General features: G+C 39.6%; 1 protein-coding gene across 2 annotated transcripts in view; it reads left to right on the forward strand.

Moving 5' to 3' along the window:
• ZZEF1 (zinc finger ZZ-type and EF-hand domain containing 1) overlaps positions 1-21,908 on the forward strand; it is an 80,961-nt gene extending 59,053 nt beyond the window's left edge. Inside the window, exons 43-55 of one of the 2 annotated variants that reach the window (XM_030536344.1) lie at positions 624-820; positions 1,453-1,572; positions 2,557-2,742; positions 3,075-3,175; positions 3,961-4,096; positions 5,888-6,268; positions 7,916-8,059; positions 9,113-9,281; positions 12,434-12,532; positions 13,388-13,553; positions 15,122-15,275; positions 17,202-17,273; positions 18,711-21,908. In XM_030536344.1, the coding sequence (XP_030392204.1) occupies positions 624-820; positions 1,453-1,572; positions 2,557-2,742; positions 3,075-3,175; positions 3,961-4,096; positions 5,888-6,268; positions 7,916-8,059; positions 9,113-9,281; positions 12,434-12,532; positions 13,388-13,553; positions 15,122-15,275; positions 17,202-17,273; positions 18,711-18,785 (2,000 nt within the window). In that variant the 3' untranslated portion in view covers positions 18,786-21,908. The remainder of the gene's footprint in view (positions 1-623; positions 821-1,452; positions 1,573-2,556; positions 2,743-3,074; positions 3,176-3,960; positions 4,097-5,887; positions 6,269-7,915; positions 8,060-9,112; positions 9,282-12,433; positions 12,533-13,387; positions 13,554-15,121; positions 15,276-17,201; positions 17,274-18,710) is intronic. The other variant, XM_030536345.1, reaches the window with a different exon arrangement.
• Positions 21,909-22,993: the final 1,085 nt, after the last annotated feature.

Below are 22,993 nucleotides of genomic sequence, written 5' to 3' on the forward strand. Positions count from 1 at the left end.
TTTGTGCGGTTTTTAACTATACTTGCGATATTTTCAGCACAAAGGAAGTGATAAGAAGACAGCTCACTATCCAAGCATTTTTATTCTGTACCAGAAGGGAAGAGAAAACATTTTATCAATACACTCCAACAAAAATGGGGAAAATGTGTATCTGTAGCAAAACTATGTCCTCATGAAGGAATTCATGTCACCAGTTTTAAACGCGATTCTGCTTTATTGGAGTGTAATTCCCACATTAGTCATTGACTTAAATATACTTGTTTTGTTTCAACTTAATGCTTAGTGCTAGGAGAGGACTTGCCAGCATCTTTCTTTTGCAGTGATTCCTTTAAAAAGCTTGACAACAATTAGGCTGCTAGTGTGCTTAGCCCGCAGCCTATCCTACTGATCTGTATTGTCTCCCTTGTACTCTCTAGCCACACGCTGCCTTTTGTTTTATACTTTAGATTATAAATTCTCTGAGGGCAAGTACTGTCTTTCTTTTTGTTCTGTGTTTGTACAGCCTGGCACAGTGGACCCTGGTCCATGACTGGGCCTCCCAGGTGCTATGATAATACAAATGATAATAAACTGAACCTAGGGAAAAATTCCAATGTGACAGGGTTTTGGGTTTTTTCTTCTAGTAAAAGACTACCAGTTGACTCAGAAATGTGAACAAGAAAGCACTGAATCCCAAACTCAGCTGAGACAGTATCGCCAGCATTTTGCTTTTATAACCAGCCACCTTTTGCAGACCAGCATGGACAGTAGCTATGCAGAGGCCGTGGAAGCCACCTGGGTCTTGTCTCTCGCTCTTAAAGGATTGTACAGAACACTTAAGGTGACTTTTTTTTTTCTTTTTTTTTTTTACATGTCTGACCAGCTACATAAGTTTGGAGTGAGGACTATGAGCTGTCTGGGTCAGGGGCCATCCTATGTGTGCAGTACCTCACCTGATGGGACTTGATCCTTACGGGGTTCTAGACATTATTATAACATAAGTAATAACAGCCAAGGTCACTTGTCAAACCTGGCCCCATGCATCCTCTGCACATAGAGACTGAGAGCACAGCTCAAAAGAGTATATTAAGGAATGTTGTTGACATGTGTTTGATCAATTTTCCTCTGCGATAAGGCTGCCTTTGAAGATGCTGGACCATAACGATAGATTTGGGTCAGAGTGGAGGAAATATGAGTGGGGATGGGGAATTCTCAAAACTCTGAGGAAAAAATTATGCATTTGAGTTCATCTGACCTCTTTTATTGTGCAGAGTACAATTAGTTTTACTCCAACAATGAGGTGGTAGTGGTATTACCCATCTCATTATGAGTACTGCTAAAGACTTCAGTAGTAAGAATTTCTATAGTTGTGCCGGAATTTAAAAAAAAAAATTCTCCTTTATTTTTCTCATAAAGAAGATTCTGCTTGGTGAGAATTGTGTTATCACAGTAACTTTTCTCTCTCTTTGACAGACTCATGGTTTTGAGGAGATCCAAGCAGCCTTTCTTCAGTCTGGCTTACTTAAGCTGCTGGTGAAGAAGTGCAGCAAAGGAACTGGTTTCAGTAAGACATGGCTTCTCAGAGACTTGGAGGTAAGAGAATAAGTAACGAAAGAGTCAGTGTAGCCATTGGCATAAAAGCTCAAGACATTGCATTTTCACCACATGTTAAACTTCTTTGAAGCATTATTATTTATAAATTAAATATATTTACCATTTTGTTCCCAGAACATGATGGAAAATACATTTGGAGTAATGCTAGTGTTGAACTGATTTAATCTGAGATTTTTTGAAGGGGCTTAATGAGGCCAAAGCCTCCTTGCTGTTCTTTTCCAATTCCTTTTAGCCCTATTGAAAATCCCAGCTTTTAACTTCAAAAATCGTATCAGTAGATCTCCAAGAGACCTATTAAATACTGATGCTGTGTACAGTTCTTAAGCAGATACACATAAATCATTATAATAGTAACTAGTGGGAGATCCAACATACACTTGGACACTTTGTTCTTTTGAACATCTGTTATTGCAGGGAAAATTTTCTGTGTTATGGCAATAGACAAGCTCTATGAAGTTTTTCTCATGGTGTCTGTACTAGCCTTGATGCTTACAGTTGATATAAATTGGCAAAACCAAGGTGACGTTACCCTGCTGCTGTTCCTAATAATGAGTAGTTAATGTTACTGTGCATACTGGAGCCTAATATCTAACTTATTTATTTTTAAGGAAAGGAACTGTAGCTAAAAGACACCATTTTGCTTGTGCCTGATAATTGCCGCTAACTCTATTGTGTTCCCATCTTGTAGTGCTTGAATATGAATATACTCAAACTTGTTAAAAAATGAATTTGTTCTCAGATTTTTTTTAAATGTATGGTTAATTATTGGAGATGTCTTCATAGAAGCTTGTAAAGTGTAAAACATTTATGAATGGGAAATGCTGTTTAAGTGCTGTTCCTCTTTAGAAAAGCATGTGTTAATAAATGTGGTCCAAGTGTTTATAATGTTCTTAGAAGTGCCAATTGCACCTACACTAATACTGTCTACAGGTGTTATACCATATGTTGCCTTTTTCCATGCAGATTTTGTCAATAATGCTGTACTCCTCAAAGAAGGAGATCAGCTCCCTGGCTGAACGTGAGGATAAAGACCTAGAGGAAAGGGACCGAGATCAGGACGTGGACCAATCCATCGGTTCCATTGATCTGGATCAGAGCAAACTTGATCCTCTAGAGGGCTTGGATGAAGCAACCAAAATATGTTTCTTGGTATTTATTAGACTAACTTTTTCCTATTTTTGAAGATATTGTGCCTCATTTGGATCACACACAAATTGTTTCCATATGTTTAGTCTTTAATGCAGATTTTACTTCTAATTTTTAGTTATTCATCAACTGATTCTTGTATTATTGCCTAGATTATGTATAATTTTATGCTTGGACTGCAATAATAAATATTACTAATGTTTTTAGTAAATTATTGCTGTAGAGATTATGAAATTCATAAGTCCTTTATTCATGTGCTGAACAGGAAAAAGTGTAGAGATAACCCCAGCTGAAATCGCCTTTCCTCGCCTAACCTAACCTCAGTTTTATTTCAGATGACGCATGACGCACTTAATGCACCTTTACATATTCTTCGTGCCATGTATGAGCTGCAGATGAAAAGAACAGATTCTTTCTTCCTGGAAGTTCAAAAGAGGTGAGTGAGCTATTGAATCCAACAGAAAAACAGTCGTTGAATGTGAAAGGTAACTTTTACTCAGTTAAGAGGGACGCTAAACAGAAACTGCTGTAAGGAAAAGGATGTGGAACTGGTTTGTAGTGCTTCCTAAAATGTAATTGGAAAATTGACTCCTGTTACATTTGGAACTGTAGATTTGAGGACAGAAGCTAACATTTGGAAGTAAGTTGTATGTTCCTTTGGATAACTTTACTCACATACACAGTATATCTCTGTAGAAGAAACTGCTTTTATGGATGGAAAGTCAGCGAGATACCAGTATTTCTCAAATGTCATCCTAACTGACAAAGAGTGATGTGCATAGACTTGCTGGCACTCAGAGCAGCTTCTGGTACCATCTGCTTCTACAAAATCAAGTTGGAAGATATGAAAATATTTTTCAGTTAATAAGATCAAATGAGAATGTTAGTTGATCTGACCTCACAAAAGAGTAAGGCAGTACTTGGATAAGAGCTTTCTAAATGCAAGTCAGGGAAGCTTTAAATGCAAGTATATCTTTTTTTAAAAGCGGCAAAGAGTCCTGTGGCACCTTATAGACTAACAGACGTATTGGAGGATGGACTTTCATGGGTGCATCCAATGAAGTGAGTATTCACCCACAAAACCTTATGCTCCAATACGTCTGTTAGTCTATAAGGTGCCACAGGACTCTCTGCTGCATTTACAGATCCAGACTAACACGGCTACCCCTCTGACACTTCTTTTTTTTATGTTCATTGACTGCAAAATTTGTCATTTTTAAGGTTTGATGGAGATGTAATTACAACAGATGAAAGGATCCGAACACTGGCCCAGAAATGGCAACCCAGCAAGCGTTTGAGATTGGAAGAGCAGAGTTCGAAAGCAGTGGATACAGACATGATCATCTTACCATGTTTGGTGTGTACTCTTTAAAAAAAAAAAATAAATAAAAAAAAAATGAAAATTTGATATCACAAGACTTAGTGATTCAAATAATTTAGAAGGTCCAAATTTAAGATTTGTTTGTTATTAGAGCTCCTGTTTTATTATGTTAAAAAGAATAGGCAAGATATCAGCAAGAAATTAGCTTTCTTCTCTGCAGCTTCTCTCTTGAAGATCTAGAAGAACTAGATTTTAGATCAGGAGAACAAATGATGACTTTACTGGAATGCTATGAATTTCCTATTTCATACGAGAGATTTTACATAATATACAACCGTAAACATGTTCACTGACCACCTCACTGCAATGTTACCATATGAATAGCTTCAGTAATACCAAATACTGAAGAATCTGTTTTGCCAAAATGGACAGCATGACTCTAGTAGCAAAAGAGAAGTGAAGTTAAGGGCGGGAGGGATGGATAGCTCAGTGGTTTGAGCATTGGCCTGCTAAACCCAGGGTTGTGAGTTCAGTCCTGGAGGGGGCCATTTAGGGATCTGTGGCAAAAATCTGTCTTGGGATAGGTCCTGCTTTGAGCAGGCAGTTGGATTAGATGACCTCCTGAGGGTCCCTTCCAACCCTGATATTCTATGATAACAAGGTAGCAAGTGTCAATTAGCCATGTATTGGGATGCAACTAAAATGCAGGTAATCTTGAGTATGGGCCCAACATGGATCCAGCAGAGAAGCTCAGGTATTTATGGGCATCACTGATCTTCACTTATAGGAAACACATATTTTAAAAAAAAAAAAAACAGCTTATTTAATACCTACTGGCTTCTACAAATGTATAAATCTATATTTAGTACTGCAAAGATCTACAATATAGTGTCATGGTAATTTATGGATGTTCTCATTTAATGACCCTCCACAAAAAAAATTAAGCATGGATTCATTATTTTTTGTTTTTTAGGGCCAGAGGACATTATCATCATTTAGTATGACCTTTCGCATTGTATGGGTCACATAATTTCATCCAGTCAGTCCTGTATCTAGCCGACTGATTGGTGTTTGAAGTGCAGCATGTCATTTAGAAAAACATCCAGTCTTGATTTAAAGACTCCAAGTGATGGAGAATTAACCACATATATTGCTAATGTGTTCCAGTACTAAACTTACCTTCAGTGTTTAAAAAAAAATTGCACCTTTGTAGTCTTTGCATACTTGATACATTAGTACATTTATGGCTTACCTAAAATGACACTGAATAATGGACCCATTTTCCACTAAACAAGAATTAAGATGGTCGATCTGTGTTTGGTACGGGGCATTTGAGTTCCTTAGTAGACTAGCATGGCTTGTGAGACAGTGTGGTATTTGGCAGAAATGCCAGCTAGATCTTCATCAAAGGGCCAGAAAGGAAATAAAGCAGCTAATTTCTTAGTCCCTCTTCAGTGGCTGTTTTTACTGGGATAATCAGTAGTTACAATACATCTAACAGGAGAACCACAAAAAAGAAGTGTGGAGCATTATCGCTCTTGCTTCACCTGTACAATTCAGTTTAAGTTTATGCTCTTCAGTGTTAGAATAATTTGGCTCTTGCCTGCATTTAATATCAGTGATATCTAGTTTGTAACTATATCCATTGACACCCAGGGGCAGACTTAAAGTAAATTGTCCACAGGCAGGCTTAGTTGTGTTTTCTATGAAAGATTGGAGCTTGTAATTTTTAATGAGTCTAATTATCAACCTATAAATAATGAATTAAACTTCTGGTCATAGATTTGTAGACAATGAAGAAGTAAATTGCCCTGAATCTCTTTTCAGGCTTGTGCTTGTCTCTTGCAGTCAAAACCTGTACTTTGTGATAAAGCCACTGAAGAATCCAATCCCATTACCCAGAAACTGATAACCAACACGGAGAGTGTTCTCCAGCTTAGCTATGCCAAACAGCGTCGCACCAAGAGTTCCATACTCTTGCACAAAGAGCTGGATTCCAGGAGCAAAAAAGCTGTGCGGGATTACCTGTATCGGGTGAACGAGGCTACTGCTGTTCTGTATGCCAGGCATGTACTTGCCTCGTTGTTGGCTGAATGGCCTGATGATGTGGCAGTAAATGAAGACATCCTGGAGCTCAGTGGGCCAGCGCACATGACTTACATTTTGGACATGCTTATGCAGCTAGAGGAGAAGCAGGTATGGGAGAAGGTAAGTGGGCTGCATTTGTATGTCTAGCAAACTCCCAGAGATACTTGGGATTCTTTTTTTTTTTAAATAAATAAAAAATATTCAAAGACTTTAAGCTTCAAATCATATATTTCTTCTACAATAAACACTCCATCTTCAGTCAAAAACAATGGGTTTTGACAATATTTTTACAAAATGACTTCGTGATCAACAGAAAACTGAAAAACATTCTTCTTGGATGCAGCTGTTTCAAATAAATGAGCAATTAGGATGGGGAAAATTCTGTTCTGCATAGAAGTCAATGGGATAAGGAGCCAAATTTGAGTGCTGTTTTTAGCTTAATTTCAGTATGTATTTTAAAACTCTTCTGCATTTTAAAAAAAAGTTTGTTACAAGCAAACAAAGTCTCAGAATTGTAGCTGAAGACAAGTAATTACCTAGATATCCATACAGCACCTAACGTAGTGGGTCTCCAGATTAGGACTTTTGGACACTACAGGAATATAACTAATAGTGTGTGTTCATGTCCAGGAAACAAGTGCTCCTCCAATATCTTTCCTTGCGTTATTGAGCTGGCTGTTTCACCGTGCCTCATCTCAGCTCTGGCCTCTGTTGTATACATGTTTAAAGCTTAGGTTAAGAACTGGTTGTTAATCAAAAAGAAAATTGAACTATCTGGACTTCCTCATTAACTTCTGTACAGGAATTTGAATCCATTTTGTCTTCGCATATTCTTAATTTTTGCCTTCTTGAGTTAGATCAGAATCATCCATTGCCATAGGTATGCCCAGACTTCCCAGGTACTGAAAGAAAGAAGTAGTGTTTTAAATTTGGTTATTATTTTTAAAGTGAACATATATAAGAACATCGCTGAAGGAATTCTCCATATATTTCTCTAAAACCAAAGGTGGTTTGTTAGTAAACATCCTGGTTATATAATATGGTTTTAAATTTCAACTTTGAGTATCCTAATCTTAAAAATCCAAACAAATACCATTTAGTCTAGAGTCTGCATTTCAGGCTCTGCTTCCACTATGACCACTTTGATTATGGATAGGACCTATATTAATTGTGACATTCATTACAGCAGAAGAGTAATTTTAAAACAAAACACTAGTACTTTTATAGCAGTGGTAGGAGGGTATTTGATAAGTCTCATTTTTGTAGGTAGGATTGTGCAATTTGAAACCTGAAGTATTTGACATTGTTTCTTAAAATTGAAACTCCTAGCAGATATGGAAGGTAAAGGGTCTATCTGGTATGTTAACAAAATTCTTTGGATCAAATTTACCTTCCTTATTTGGCTTAGGCTTTATTTACCTGTCTCAATCTATTGTGGGATTAGTCTTTATGCCAACATCTATGCAGTGAGGTTAGACAATTTCTGGCTTTCCAAAGTTGTCTCAGTACATGAGAATCTCATTAAAGTAACATGCAGGATTTGAAACGCAGTCCAAGGACTAAATTAAACCTTCCACGTTTACAGGAGACAATGTGTGCACCTAATGAGCCCAGTTGGCAATTTCATTTGCAAGTTTCTCTTTTACTTCCTACCAGTGGCTTGTTTTCTCTCTTCTGAGGGACCGTGTTGTCAATCCTTGTCAAATCCGTCTTCAAATGCTGATTTGGTAGCAAATTGACCTTGCATGATGTGTTGTGTTTCCTCAGATCTTGCAGAAAGTGCTGCATGGATGCAGTGAGAGCATGTTGGGAACAATGGCACTGACTGCCTGTCAGTTTATGGAGGAACCTGGAATGGCAATCCAAGTGCGGGAATCAAAACATCCTTATAACAACAATACTAACTTTGAGGTAATTTACATATCTTATAGTGCAGTGAATATGCACAGGTTGTGCATGAATTGAAGACATTGGGTGGGATTCTCCAAAGCACCTAGGTGGCTTATGGAGCCCAAGTCCTGTTGCCTTTCACTGGGTTCAGGCAATGGGACTTGTGTTCCTAACCTGTTGAGGCACTCCTGGAAATTCTCACTCATGACCTTTCAGTTAACAGGGCATAATTTAAGTTTCACCTTGTACAAGAATATATAAGTAAGGCTCCCACTCAGTGAGGTACTTAAGTGTGTGCCTCAGTTAAGCATATGTTTAAAGCTAAACATGTGCTGAAGTACTTGGCTGAATTTTATGGGTTTAATAGGCAACAAATTGTACTTTCATCCAAGATCCTGTTTCAACAAGCATCTCAAATTCTTGAGGCATCAGTAAAAAAATTAAGTGTGAAACGTCTTTCTGTGTTTTTAGTTTTGGGCTACCTTTCCTCTACACAGAGTCTTAATGATTCTTTTTTCCTGATATTAGTTGGCAGCATCATACTAGTTAGAGAGTAAAAGGCAGTCATCTCTTCTTGGAGAGCACCATGAGTGACATCTCCTCAGTGTCCCACGTTGGGCAAAGAGATGAAGCAAAGAAAGGGGGCATGTGGATAGAATAAAGAGGAATGTCCCCTGAGCCCAGAAATTCTCATGGCAACCCTGGGAGTTTCCTTAGCTTTTGTATGCAGTAGGAATTGTGACAGTTTTTTTAGTGCATGTAATACTATCCTTTAAGATGTGCCCTAGAGGTCAGTATCTTGGAAACTGGCCTTCTGGATTAGTGCATCGGTTCACAGACAAACAATATAACTGCTTATTGAAACATGAGCACTACTAGAAATTAGATTCTTATATGTAGTTGGCAGTGTCGACAGCACTCTGCACTCTTTGAACTAGCCCACGACCAAACTAATGAAGACCCTTAAATAGCGATATCGTAATCTTTGTTATGCCTTATTTGAAATCTGCCTTTTGAGTGTTTGTATACAGACACAGTGCAATGATATGGATGTCATCTGTTTGCCTTCCGCAGGATAAAGTTCACATCCCTGGTGCTATCTATCTCTCAATCAAATTTGACTCTCAGTGTAATACAGAAGAAGGTTGTGATGAATTAATCATGTCCAGCAGCAGTGATTTTCAACAGGATCGGCACAGTTTCAGTGGGTCTCTGCAGAAGTGGACTGATTTTGAGCTTCCAGGTAAATGGACCGTATAGATATACCATGTATGTGAGTGCAAACAAGTGTAGAGAGCGACTGATAAGACCAAGATCTTAACGTCCGTTCTTCTTCGAGTGATTGCTCATATCCATTCCAGTTAGGTGTACGCGCCGCGCGTGCACATTCGTCGGAAAACTTTTACCCTAGCCACTCAGTGGGCCGGCAGGTCGCCCCCTAGAGTGGCGCCACCATGGCGCTCCATATATACTCCTGCCGGCCCACCCGCTCCTCAGTTCCTTCTTACCGCCCTGGGGCCTCAACCTAGTCTTGGCCAGACGGGTCTCTGAGATCAGAGCTCTTACGAAGGTTCCACAAAGACAAGGTGCAGTTGTGACCGCACCCGGCTTTCCTCCCTAAGGTGTTTTGGCCTTTCATGTTACCCACAGCTCAACGCAATGGGCATAACCTTTGCACTCCTTGGACATCTGTGGAGTGCTCGCATTATCTTGTGCTGACTGAATCATTTCCTAAGGTGCCCCAGCTCTGCCCCGGTAGCGGGCCAAAGGGAGGGCTTGCTTGTTTTCCTCTCAGAGGATCTCATCTTGGGTGATGGCGGACATCCCCACTTGTTCTGATTTGGCTCATATTTCACCAAGCCACATCACCGTGCATTCTACCAGGGCTCAGGCTTCATCTGCCGCCTTGCTGGCTCGTGTTTCTACCCACGAGACCTGTCGCGAAGCTCCATTGGTCCTCGGTCCTTACCTTTGCTTCGCAGTATGCCCTGGTTCAGCAGTCAAGGGAGGCTGTAGCCTCTGGCTCGGCAGTTTTATTCTGCCATATTTCACTCCGACCCCACCGCCTTTGTAAGGCTTGGGATTCACCTAACTGGAATGGATATGAGCAATCACTCGAAGAAGAAAAGACGGTTACTCACCTTTGTAACTGTTGTTCTTCGAGATGTGTTGCTCATATCCATTCCGCACCCGCCCTCCTTCCCCACTGTCGGAGTAGCCGGCAAGAAGGAACTGAGGAGCGGGTGGGCCGGCAGGAGTATATATGGAGCGCCATGGTGGCGCCACTCTAGGGGGCGACCTGCCGGCCCACTGAGTGGCTAGGGTAAAAGTTTTCCGACGAATGTGCACGCGCGGCGCGTACACCTAACTGGAATGGATATGAGCAACACATCTCGAAGAACAACAGTTACAAAGGTGAGTAACCGTCTTTTATATCCCCTGATGTTTGTGGCATGCATGGAAAAACTCTTATCCCATCCCCTCTTTGCTCCAATACATTTTGTGTTCTCCATTTGCTTGGTAGAATTAGCCTGAAAAGCAACAAGATGAAAGTCAATAAAGACAAGTGCAAACTACTACACTTAGGAAGGAAAAATAAAATATGCAAATACAAAATGTGCAATAACTGGCTAGGCAGAGTACTACTGAGAAAGATTTAGGGTTATAAGGAATCACAAATTCAATGCAAGCCAACAGTGTGATACAGTTGTGCCAAAGACTCCTAGTTCTGGGGGGTATTAACAGAAGCATTGTGTACAATGTAGGAGGTAATTGTTCCACTCTGCTTGGCACTGGTAAGGTCTCAACTGGAGTATTGTGTCCAAATCTGGGCAACTAAATGGGAGGGAGTCCAGAAGAGAGCAACAAAAATATAAAAAAAGGTTTTTAAAAACAGATCTGTGAGGAAAAGTTTGAAAAAAAAAAGGGCATGGGGACACGTTTAGTGTTGAGGAAAGAAGATGGAGAGGGGACCTGATTAGTCTTCAAATATGTTAAGAGCTGTTACAAAGAGGACAGTGATGAATTCCTCTGTGTCTACTGAAGGTAGGTCAAGAATTAATTGGCTTAATCTTCAGCAAAGGAGATTTAGGTTAGATATTAGGAAAAACTTTCTAACTAGGATAGCTAAGCACTGGAACAGGTTACCAAGGCAGTTTGTGGAATTCCCATCATTGGAGGTTTCCAAGAACAAGTTAGACCAACACCTGTCAGGGATGGTCTAGGTATGTTTGCCCCGCTTCAGTACACAGGGTTAGACTAGATAACCTCTCCCAAGGTCTATTCCAGTCCTTTATTTCTATGACTCTGTGATTGGACTCATTTTGCAAGCTATGCACTAACTTGACTATTGACTTATTGAGTCTCCTAGCATAGACTTCTGCTGCAGCATGGCAAGGGCTTTCTGACTTGGAGCACTGGTGGCAGCTATAAGTAACCAAGCAGATAGAGGTATTTTGTAATTGGGATTATATCTTGATGTCTACTTTGCCCTTTTATAAAGTCATAGCTTGAATATAAAAACAGCAGGACTTCTTGGATTGCTCCACATTCTGATCATAAAACTGTTAAACTTTTTGAAAACTGTACGTGAATTGAAGGGTTTACTTGTCACCAACTCTGAGTGGCCAAATTACAACAGTTTAATTCCTGTAGTGGAAGTCTGCAGTTCTGCACTGCTTTTCTGACAAGTCATTTCAGAGCATCATCCCAGAAGTTATGTGAATAGCTAAGTGTCACATGCCACTTATGGACATGGCATGGAAGCAAGAGTTGCTGACATTGAAATGAACAGCCATAGACACGTTACTTTATGTGCTGCCTTCCGTAGGCAGTACACCAAAGAGAAGGGGAAAAGAGAGCTTCCTGGAAAGGAGCCTCTTGAAAAACATCCTTTGTACAGAAAAGAGGTTTCAGAAGCTGAAGGACTTCCATCTGGTAATTAAAAGCAGTGATTCCTGCTTTAGTAACTTACTACTTTTTCTTGTTAATGTCCTGGAAATTCTGCTGGACATACAAGGGTTTTGGTTATCACATAAATATCTCATAAATCGTTGATCAGTTGTCAGTACTGTGTATCTTTATTAATGTGCACTACAGTTTCCTAAATAAACCCCCAAACTTGTATGAACCAACTATCAGACCAAAAAATACAGAAAGCATTAATCTCTATGTGTAGTTTTATACACTGGTGGCAGCTGTTCTGCATTCTGGATGAGTCTCCCATTTGTCTTATGTTCTGTTCACTTTGGAATTACCAGAAGAGTAAGATGATTTCATCTGGAAACAAATTAGCTTGAAAATCTTTTCTGCTGTATTCCATTCTTCGTTATAGTACCTTATTGAGTTTCTGTTTTTTCCTAATGTGAATGTTTTTTTTCCTTCTCTGCTGCACAGGAGATACATTGTATTATCGATTTACCTCTGACATGAGTAATACTGAATGGGGTTACAAGTTTACAGTGACAGCAGGTCACCTTGGAAGGTTCCAAACAGGTAAGCTCCATTCAGAGTGTGACCAAAGGGACATATTACAATTATTTTGATCCATGCTTTCACAATTTTTTTTTGTATAAGTATTCCTTGGCCTGTACTTCTTTTTTTAGGTTGCTTAGCATAGGCTTTTTCCCCTCAAGTGTTCTTAAAAGGTGATATAGTGTTGTGACTTCATTCATTGTGTGACTTGGGTTTTGATGAGTGACCTCTATTCACACTGGCTCAACTTTGACAGCAGTATCTAAACTGCTGAAGCTTGAAAACACAGAGAGCAGTCACACACACAGTCTTTAGGATACTTGCCATAATTTGTTCTGGGTTTAACAGGCCACTTCAGAGTTGTTGTCAAAATGATAATCGTAAATGGAGGTAATTTAAGTTGTGTTTAAAGAATAATTATATCTGTTATGATGGACTGCTTCTGGTTTTCATTTTCAGATCCAGTGTGAAAGGCTTTGCTGGCTTATTTAATGATAATATTTTTAACAGTCTTCTGAAATATGCATCTGGATTGTGAATGCTTTGCAGTTAACTTAGGCCTGCTGTACCTCCATTTATTAACTAGGGCTCAAATTCTGTTGTCCTTCCCTGGGCAAAACTCTCATTGCAAATGTTAGAGGTAGGATTTTCAAAGATAGGTGTAAGGAATTTAGCCACATAACTCCCATTAATGTTTTTGCCCAAGAAAGGACTAAGGATGGCAGGGGTTGGCCCTTATTCTCTTTCTCCAGATCAAGTTTTGGTTTTTATGTCATTGTTTGTTTGTAACAATTCCAACTATATATGGGGAGAGGACAATTGTGCAGGTGAGTAGAATGTCTCCCTCCAGAAATAACAGATTCTATTCAATTCCAGGATTTGAGATTCTGAAACAAATGCTATCGGAGGAAAGGGTGGTTCCACATCTCCCACTAGCCAAAATCTGGGAATGGCAGGTAGGAGTAGCATGCCGCCAGATTGGGCACCAGCGTTTAAAGGCCATACACTTACTCCTGAAGATAGTGCAATGCAGCAACCGCAGGTAAACACATTGCTACACATTGTACACTAAACATGCCTTTAAGGAGAGGGTTTGCTAAATTCAAGTCAAGGCAGAGCCAGAGAATCATAATTGAAAGTTGACACTATAGTTTGTGGTATCTGTGGTATTGATGGGTATTAGCAATGGCTTGCTAGCCAAAAACGGTTGAAGTAGTGATGTTATGAAAACCATTTTTTTTTCTAGATGGCTTTTTAAAAGATTCTGTGGAACAAATCCCTTAGTCAGAATAAGTCAGATTCCATGTTGATTGTATTAAAATAAATTTAAGGATCCAAGGGTGAGTCTCCTTAGTTAAAATGAGGAGATCAAGAACAAAGTGCAGAAAAAACATTGCCATATTCAGTATTGCAATAAGGGTGGTAACTGTCTTTGATTTGTGCCAGTGCAAGCTGTATAAATGGAGCTATAGCTTCAGGTGAGTTAATGCTTGATTCTGGGTGGCAGAGGTGATTGTGCTGGGCAGAAGTAGACAGTTGGTCAATATATGGACCCTCACTTCAGTTATAATGTTCAATTAAGTAAAATCCTGAAGGCGCCAGAAACCTCTTGCTTTTTCTAGCTCAAAGGATGCAGAAGTGTTGTTTGATGTGTGTATATGTAAAAATATTTTTGTAGCAATTTTAGACAATGACATATAAAATTTGTATGAATCGTGAATTTTGATACCTTAGCCCACATTCAAGTCCGAACATCTGCAATTTTGCTAAAAGGTACATAGCCATTGTTCAGATATTTGTTACTTAATGTGTATCTAATTTCTCCTTACAGTTTGTGCTCGAAAAACTTGTGCCTTTGTCTGTGGGCAACAATTTAATGTAGGGTAAAAATCTTTATTGTGGAAATAATACCCTAATACTATTTCAGATTTTCTTCTGTAGTACCCTGATCAAAGCCTCTGAAATTGAGTTGTCTTTTGATGAAGCCTTCTTTACGTATGTGTAGAAGAGACTATACAATACAGTGATGTTCTGAATGGGAATGTGAGGAAAGGCAGGACTGGAAACCCTGTTACTTGCAAAGTGATACTAATTACCTATACTTATGTTAAAAAAAAATGGAGACACTCTTTCTGCTTATAGTTTAGACTTGCAAAGTTCTAACCAGTGGAATCAAGGTATTTAATGAAGTGCTGCATTAATTTATTTCACAGACCCCAATTCAGCAATTCTTCCTTATTCAGCAAGTGCTTTAGACTTGCTTAAATCCATGAAAGTGTCTAATGTGAACCACAGACATAAGAGCGTTGCTGCATAGAGGGGAAGAAATTAGTCATGTGCTTAAATGCTTTGAGCTTGGATCAAAAAAAAGCTAGTGATCTTAAACTTCTAGGATGGCGTTTTAATTTAGCTGCTACTTTCTGTAACGAAGTACTTCAAAACCCAAGTCTACCTTTGTAATCAGCTTCTTGTTACATGCTTCATAGTGCTGTCAGGAAATGATCATTAGGTTTCGGCTCCTTTGAAAATATTGTTGTTCTTGTCAAAAATGGAGACGTAAATCTGAGTTACCCTCATTCCACTTAAATGACTGTTGGTTTGTTTCTTAAGGGACTGTGACCTCACCTTGTTAAAGCCACTCTGGCAGCTTTTCACCCATATGGAAAATAACCTGTGCCATGACATGACCAAGCCTGGTATTCTTCTTCTTCCTCTTCATCGTGCACTTACGGAACTCTTCTTCGTTACAGAGAGCAGAATGAATGTAAGCAATCCATTTACCCATATGCTCCCCTTCTCCAGCAATGGGCATAGCATGTAGAATGCATTGTTAGACTGCTTTCTGGCTCCTCAGCACAAATAGGTCAGGATTTCATAGGCACCAGACAGGTTGGAAACATTTTCCCTTGTGGAGTTCAATGTCAGGTTCTAATATAGGGACATATACCTGTACTATGCTACCTCCTTATCTATTATACAACCTTAAATAATGGGCACATTTCTTCCTAAGGTACTAAAAGTGGAATATTCTAAGACTCTGCCTATGCTCAGGGGAGAGCTGGGTTTGATAACCATTTGAAAACATAGTTTAAATGTGGCACTCTCTCTGAGCTGAATTTGAACACTGTATGCTATCGATATAGACGGGGCCAATCTACATTGAAACCCAAAGTCAAAATTGTGCTCAAATCCTGTAATCTTGAGCATAACTATAGACCAACTGGGGGAGCTATAGGCCTATCAGCTTAATTTTAATACCTGGAAAGATACTGGAACAAATTATTGAACAATCAATTTGGAAGCACCTAGAGGATAATGGGGTTATAAGTAATAGCCAGTGTGAATTTGCTGAAAACAAATCATGCCATGCCAAACCAACCTAACTTCCTTCTTTGACAGGGTTCCTGGCCTAGTGGATAGGGGGGAAGCAGTAGATGTGATTATATCTTGACTTTAGTAAGTCTTGTGGTTCAGCGCCACATGACATTCTCGTAAGCAAACTAGGGAAATGTGGTATAGATGAAATTACTATAAGGTGAGTACAAAACTGGTTGAAAAGCTGCACTGAGAGTAGTTACCAGTGGTTTGCTGTCCAGACCGGGGAGATGTATCTAGTGAGGTCCAGCACAGGTTTGTCCTGGATGCAGTACTATTCAAGGTCATCATTAATGACTTAGATAATGAAGTGGAGACTGTGCATACAAAATATGCGGATGACACCAAGCAGGGCTGGGGTTCTAGCTCTTTGGCGGATAGAATTAGATTTCGCAACAGCCTTGACAAATTGGAGAATTGATCTGCAAACAAGATGAAATTAAATCAAGACAAGTACCAAGGATTTGAGAAGGAAAAATCAAATGTACAACTACAAAATGGGAAATAACTGGCTAGGCAGTAGTACTGCCAAAAAGGATTTAGGGGATATAGTGCATCACAAATTTTAATGTGAATCAACAATATGGTGCAGTTGCAAAAATATCTGTTGTTGTTCTGGGGTGGATTGATAGGACTGTAGTATGTAAGAAATGGGAGGTAATTGTCCAACTCTGATCCTCACTGGTGAGGTCCCAGCTGGAGTATTATGTCCCGTTCTGGGCATCACTCTTTAAATAATTAAAAAAAAAAAAAGAGTTGATAAATTGAAGCCCAGAGTCCAGAGAAGAGGAGTAAAAATTACAAAAGGTTTATGAAACCTGACCTATGATTAAAGGTCAAAGAAACTCAACATGTTTAGTCTTGAGAAAAGAAGACTGAGGGAAGACTTAATGACAGTCTTTAAATATTTTAAGTGCTGTTATAAATATTTCTCTCCGTTTCCACTGAAGCTAGGACAAGAAGTGACTAAAGAAGCAAGGGAGATTTTAAGTTAGTTAGAAACTTTTTCATAATATCTAAGAGTCGCTAAGCTCTGGGATAGTCTTCCAAGGAAGGTTGTGGAATTCCCGTCATTGGAGGCTGTAAGAATAGGTTGACAAACACTTGTCAGGGATGGTCTGTGTATGTGCAGAATGCTGGACTTGGTAACTTTTCAAGGTCCCTTTTAGCCCTATATTTCTATGGGTTTGTGAAAATTTTGATGAATTGGCTCTGTAGATCCTATGGAGAGTGGAATGCTAATGCTGATCTGTAGAATAACGTTACTAAAAACACCTTGCTAAAGCAATCTCACTGAGCATGTTTCTGGCTTCAGGAGCTTGGATCTCTACAGGACTACTTGCTTGCCTTAAATACTGAAGAGCATCTTCATCGTTGCACAGCACAGGTAAAAAAAAAAACAAAAAAAAAAAAACAAAAAAATCCCTCTCCAAAGTACCTCTTCTGTTCTGTCCTGCATTAGACAGCCAGTCATTCCTGATTGCGGGATAGGCTTTTATTTCCCATAGAGATATAGTCACTGTTAGCGCAAGATCCCAAAATTCAATTTCACTGGTTTAAATAATGATTCCTTAGATGTGAAAGGCTAATGCCCTGATCCATGTACTATCTGTTCCCTCTTCACACCGATCCCAATCTGACATTCATATTTCAATGTAGTTGGTTACAAAAAGAGCTTAGTTTCAGATTGTGCAACTATAGCCCCACTGCATGGAAAACAAAATCAATGTGAAATAGCAGAGGGAGGAAATGGCAGCCACCAACTGATTCAAGTCACCTAACTTAATGTTATCTGTCAAGTGAGTGGTCTACCATGTGAATTTAATCAGCAAGAAAACTGCCTTGTAAGTTTTTATATCAACCTTGCAAAACTGATGGAAATTTACAAGCCCAGGCATAAAATTTAGTTGTCTGTTTATTAGTATGGTGGTTTTCAATGGAAAAAAAAGTAATTACTCTCCTATTTTAAAATTTTTTACCTTTCGCAGATAATCTGTGTAATCTTGCAAGATTGGTGTAGATCCAGCACTATCTGTATCTTCCTTCCTGACACCATTGTTTGGGTCCCCTTGAGCTCCTGCTAAATGAAACTACTCACAAATGATGTCCTCCTTTATTGATAGCCACCCAAGAATATTATTACAGATAATGGCAGTTGAGTGGATCTAAGTTATCAAAACCAAAACCCATGTCCCACATCAGGTTTTCTGCATTCCTTCTCCTATCACTTAAGTCATATAGAGGCCAATTCCGCTTCCAGTGAATTCAGGGGAGCTTCCCTACTGAATTCAATATTAGCAGCCCTTGGGCCCGAAAGAGTTATTTTTTTCCAGACACTTCCTGAATTCACAAAAAGAACAGGAGTACTTGTGGCACCCTAGAGACTAACAAGAGGAACTCAGTTTTGCTCTCCCAGCGTCTCTGTGGCATCTCCAGCTTCCTTCTTAACCCTCAGCTCATTTGATGTGAGACAACTCCTTTATCTTAGTAAAACCCACTGTCCATTTAGAAGTGATAACACAATGGGATTTGCCTGGTGCATCCACCTTAACTGACTTGTCCTCTACATAAGCAAAGCTTTAGCAGATGGGAGGCATCCGGACAATCGGAAATGCAGTTGGTTTTTTGTTAAGCATCCAGACCTTGTTGGATGCATGACAGTTTACTTCATTGCCAGAAGATAATCAGATGGATAGAGAACAGACTATTCCTATGTCTGTTAAACTCACAGCAACAGAGGGTGGCTTTTTAGAACTTAAAGTAACCTTTACTTGATGATGATAATCTTTGTGATGCTTAACTTTCCTTTCTTCCTCCCCTCCAGGCCCTGAAAAACATTGCTGCTATCAGCCTTGCCATTAACTATCCAAACAAATCAACAAGTCTCTGGAATGTTTAATACTGGCTCATGGCCGGAGTGCATGTCATAGAATAGTTTGTCCATAGAAACCTTGGAACAAACATCATCACTCTATTCAGGAAAAGTTCCTTCAGCTTCAGCATATGGGTACTCTGCAGCCTTCCTTCCTTCCACTTGGATGTAGAATTTGTAAAAATAAAAGCGCACTTCATAGAAAAAGCACATTTTGAAGTAACTCACGCATCACCTACAGTTACATACGCACATATTGTAGCATGTTAAAGTAAACAGAAAAGTATTTTTTTATTCAGAGTGTGAATGGGAGAAGATTTCTGAAGTATGAGAATGGAGAAGGCTATCTGTTCCAAGTAAAACCGAGTGACTATAACTGGAAGGGATAGCTTGAAAAGTTTTGGTGAACTTATGCTAGTGCACCGGCAGCATCCATTTTTCACTGGAAGTAAAATTGGTGAAGAGGAATCTTGGTGGACTGTGTAAGAGTAAAAATGGCCCACTCTTGAAACCTGCCATGTTTCACTTTTGCTTTGAAAGGCACTACCCATGGAGAAAATCCTGCAGCAACTAACTCATTGCTGAACTTTAGGTTTTAAAACAAATATAGAGAGATTCAAAGGGCAGTTAAGATTCCAATGGCAGAGCACCCTTCTGAGAGGTGAAAGCCTCTATTCTTTTGGTTTGATCAACTGATCTTACTCTACATTGTCTTAAATATGTACAATGCATTGTTCTGGTTTAGTTCAGAAATCACAATGGCTCCCTTGGAGTAGCTTTCGAAGAGATGGTATGAGAAGCAGAGAAGCACTGGCTGTGATGCATAACTTATATGTTTCTCAAAGATGGCATCTTTTCAAGAAATTATTCATGGCATATTCTTTGCTACTGGTGGCCCAGGAGCTCCTTCTGGTGAACATTGGGAAACCCTGATTCCCAGCATCAAGGGATGATGGAAGGGGGGTTAGTGATTAACCCAATTTATCTCATATAGCAATAACTGCATTACTCCTGCTGAATGTGGAATAAATAGCAGACCTCTGTGTTGAAATAAATTGGCTTTAATCTTGCCCAAATTTGCTGGTTATTCCATTTCCAAAGAAGACTGCAAAGAGCTTAAAGGGTTGTGGGGCTACATTTTGTGTGTGCTAATTGCCTGTTTGGTTTTGTTGAATGTAAAATCTGCAAAACTTTTATTGTGCTTAGATTCTTTTTTTCCCAGAATGAAATGATGAAGAAAGCATAACCAGATGCATCTGAAGTAGAGACTGGAAAGCTGATCAAAATGGCATCAGGACAATGACTGTGTTTGAACTGAGTGTTGTGTGCACTGGCTTTATTTGTCCAAAAAGGCCAGCAGCTAGCACTGTCCTATGTATAGGAGCCCTGCATTTAGGAATAGTCTATGGAATGGTGCTCTTCCAGCCACCTGGGACTTGGGAGTATCTTAAAGGCGGTGCTATTTCCCTCTGGGAGGGAAATGTGCAATGGGCTTTAGTGCCCCCATGTTTTGGATGGTCGTTGGTGCTGCAGCCTTGGAAGTAGCCGGTTGGCTCCTATTCCATTAGGAGAATGCAAGGCCAGTGCTATTGTGGGAGAGAAGTTTAAATTGGAAAGAATACTCTGAATGAAGGGGTTAAAAACTGAAGACCCTCATTGGCCCCAGAAGTTGCAATCACTGTCTTCCGGAGATGGGATGACTCTCGTAGTAAAAGCAAATCCCAGAGTGTAGGAAGAACTTGTCCTCTGCCCAAGTTTGGAAAAAGGCAGAGAAATGCATACTCGTCTGAAAACTTTCTTGCAGTGTAACATAATGAAAGTTCAGAGTGTGAACAGGAGAAGATTTCCTTTTCCTTTCCAGGGTGAGATACTGTTGAGTACTAAACATGAGATTTACTTGTATCATAACTTTTAACTCATAGGTAAAGGAATTTGCAATCTTATTCTTTGGTTCCCTTTTAGTGATGTCTTTAAGTTTTGTAATCTGGCTGCAGGAGAGGCCAGGAGCTTCCCTGATAAAACCAAATGCATGTCTCCTAACAGTGTGAACTCCTACTGGAGTATCTGGGGTGGGGGCGGGGTTATTACACCAAAACTATGATCATCTTCTGAAGTCCACTTTAATGAACAGTGTGTATTTTATCAAAGGGTCAGATGAGCATTTTAAAACTGCTGCTCTGGGACCGTGTGGATTTCCTACACATTGTCTTGGAATAAGTCCCTGGCTAATTGGTAAATCCCTGGTGATAGGTTGATTGTGTCGTATGTAAGGCATGCGATGCGCTGTTGAGATCTGCCTAAGCTTATTTACGAAAGTTTTTTTCCTCTTTTTACATCAGGTTTACAGACTATACAGAGATCCTTCACTGATCCTGTTATGGCGTTTCCTCATTCTTATTCTTTTTCTGTTGCACTGTATTTTTACTTTCTATATAACAGTATGCACAAAGGTTGTAGGAATGACACAGGAACGGCCAAAGTTTCTATCTTAGGCATACCACTTACTACCATACCACTTGCCAGTCAGCCATCTTGCTCTCAAAGGGCTACAAGTGGCATTAGCTGCTACATATTCTTTCCACCCACTAGATGGAAGTGAAGGACTGTCCCCTGGCTTGACACTGAGTCTTTCACTGCCTTAAAACTTGCTCCTTCATTGTGGGTTTTTAGGGGGCAAGAAATATTGATTTTTTTTCTATCATGTAAAAAGGGGAGGAGGCGTAACCAAACGAATTGAATATTTGTGACCAATAGCTTTTTGAAATCCTGCAGCAGTTCCAAGTGGATGCGGATGATTTTATGGAGTAGTACAAAGCTGGCTTGGAAAACAGGTATGCTGAAGAAAAAAAATGTGCCTAATTAAAAACTGATTGTGTCCTGAATCACATATGATGTATTTAAAACAAATCACATTGTTCCTAATGATACATGTGACTTGTTTTCATTAAACACTTTAAAAGGTTTTTAATTTTTTTTTCTTACGGGTTTACTACTTTGCAATTTTTATCGGTTTTGGTTGTTTGAAATAGATCAGACCTTTTAGATTTATTCCAGTTCAGCTCAACATGTAACAAGAAAGTTATAGATGTGGATAAAATATGCAAATGAAGAGAAATATATTGTAAAAATTCTATAAAAAGTACAACACTGTGTCTGTAGTTTTGTTTTTCTTTCTCTTACTGAAGATTGAATTTGCAGCAAGAGCTAGGGGTTTACTTTGAGTGTTAATCATTAGGGACAGGATTAATGTAAATAAACCTGCTTGTCCTCCTTAGTATTGTATAGCTGATATCACACACTGCCACACAAACATCACATGAGGCTTGACTTAGGCCCCAGTCCTGCAACTGGTTCCATGTGGACTGACCCCTGTGCCTATATCAAGGCCCTTTGACTTCAGTGGGGGTCTGTCTGTGTGGATCCAGTTGTAGGGTTGGGCCACAATTTGTTTCAAGGTGGTGGTTCACGTCTTGTCTATGTTGAGAGACACTCCTGTGCCATAACCGCTCCCATACTGTAAATGGGAGGAGGTTGCTGGCAAGGGTAATTCTGCCCATTGGTCCATTAGAGCTGCCCTTTGTTGGCCTTCTAAGCAAGTCTATTTATTTACACAGGCTTTTTCCTGAGAGGCTGGTTGGTGGGAACGTGAGGGCTTTTCCCTGGAGTGACAAGTTGGGAGTCTCCTCTGGCATTTGGCCAGCCTGGAAGTTGGTTTCCCCTTTTGTGCAAACCCAGAGAGGTTTGTCATGTGTGTGTTTACTAAATACATATTGATAACCTGAACTGTAGATTGTACTATACTCAAGTGAGCCTCTAAGGGCAAGGAGAATCTAGGATGGGGATGTTGCTCTCATGTTATTGTGAGCAGGATCAGGCTGTAAACTAGCTCGTTTCATTCGTTTATTGTGGGATGCGCTTCTTTTTCCACCCCTGCTTCTTTTAAGAGCAAAACTCTATGGCATGCTTAAAGCAAAATAAGCAAATACCATTGACCTTTCCTGCCCCACCCAGGCGTCTATACCTACATGTTCTTACAGTCTATTGCCACAACCCCTTAATAGCTGATAGCATCTGAGCTCCTTCTGTCTAGCCCTTTAAGAAACTAGATCCTTTTAATGCATTAGACTGACTTTAGAAGTGGTGTCCACAAAACTTAGCTCTGCTGCACTGGTCCAGATCTCTGTGGGTACATGCTTATTTTGGTTTTAAGTGATTTCTACAGATTTAGCTTATGT

Source organism: Gopherus evgoodei, chromosome 17 (assembly GCF_007399415.2).
Source record: "Gopherus evgoodei ecotype Sinaloan lineage chromosome 17, rGopEvg1_v1.p, whole genome shotgun sequence".
NCBI classification, from domain to species: Eukaryota; Metazoa; Chordata; order Testudines; family Testudinidae; genus Gopherus; species Gopherus evgoodei.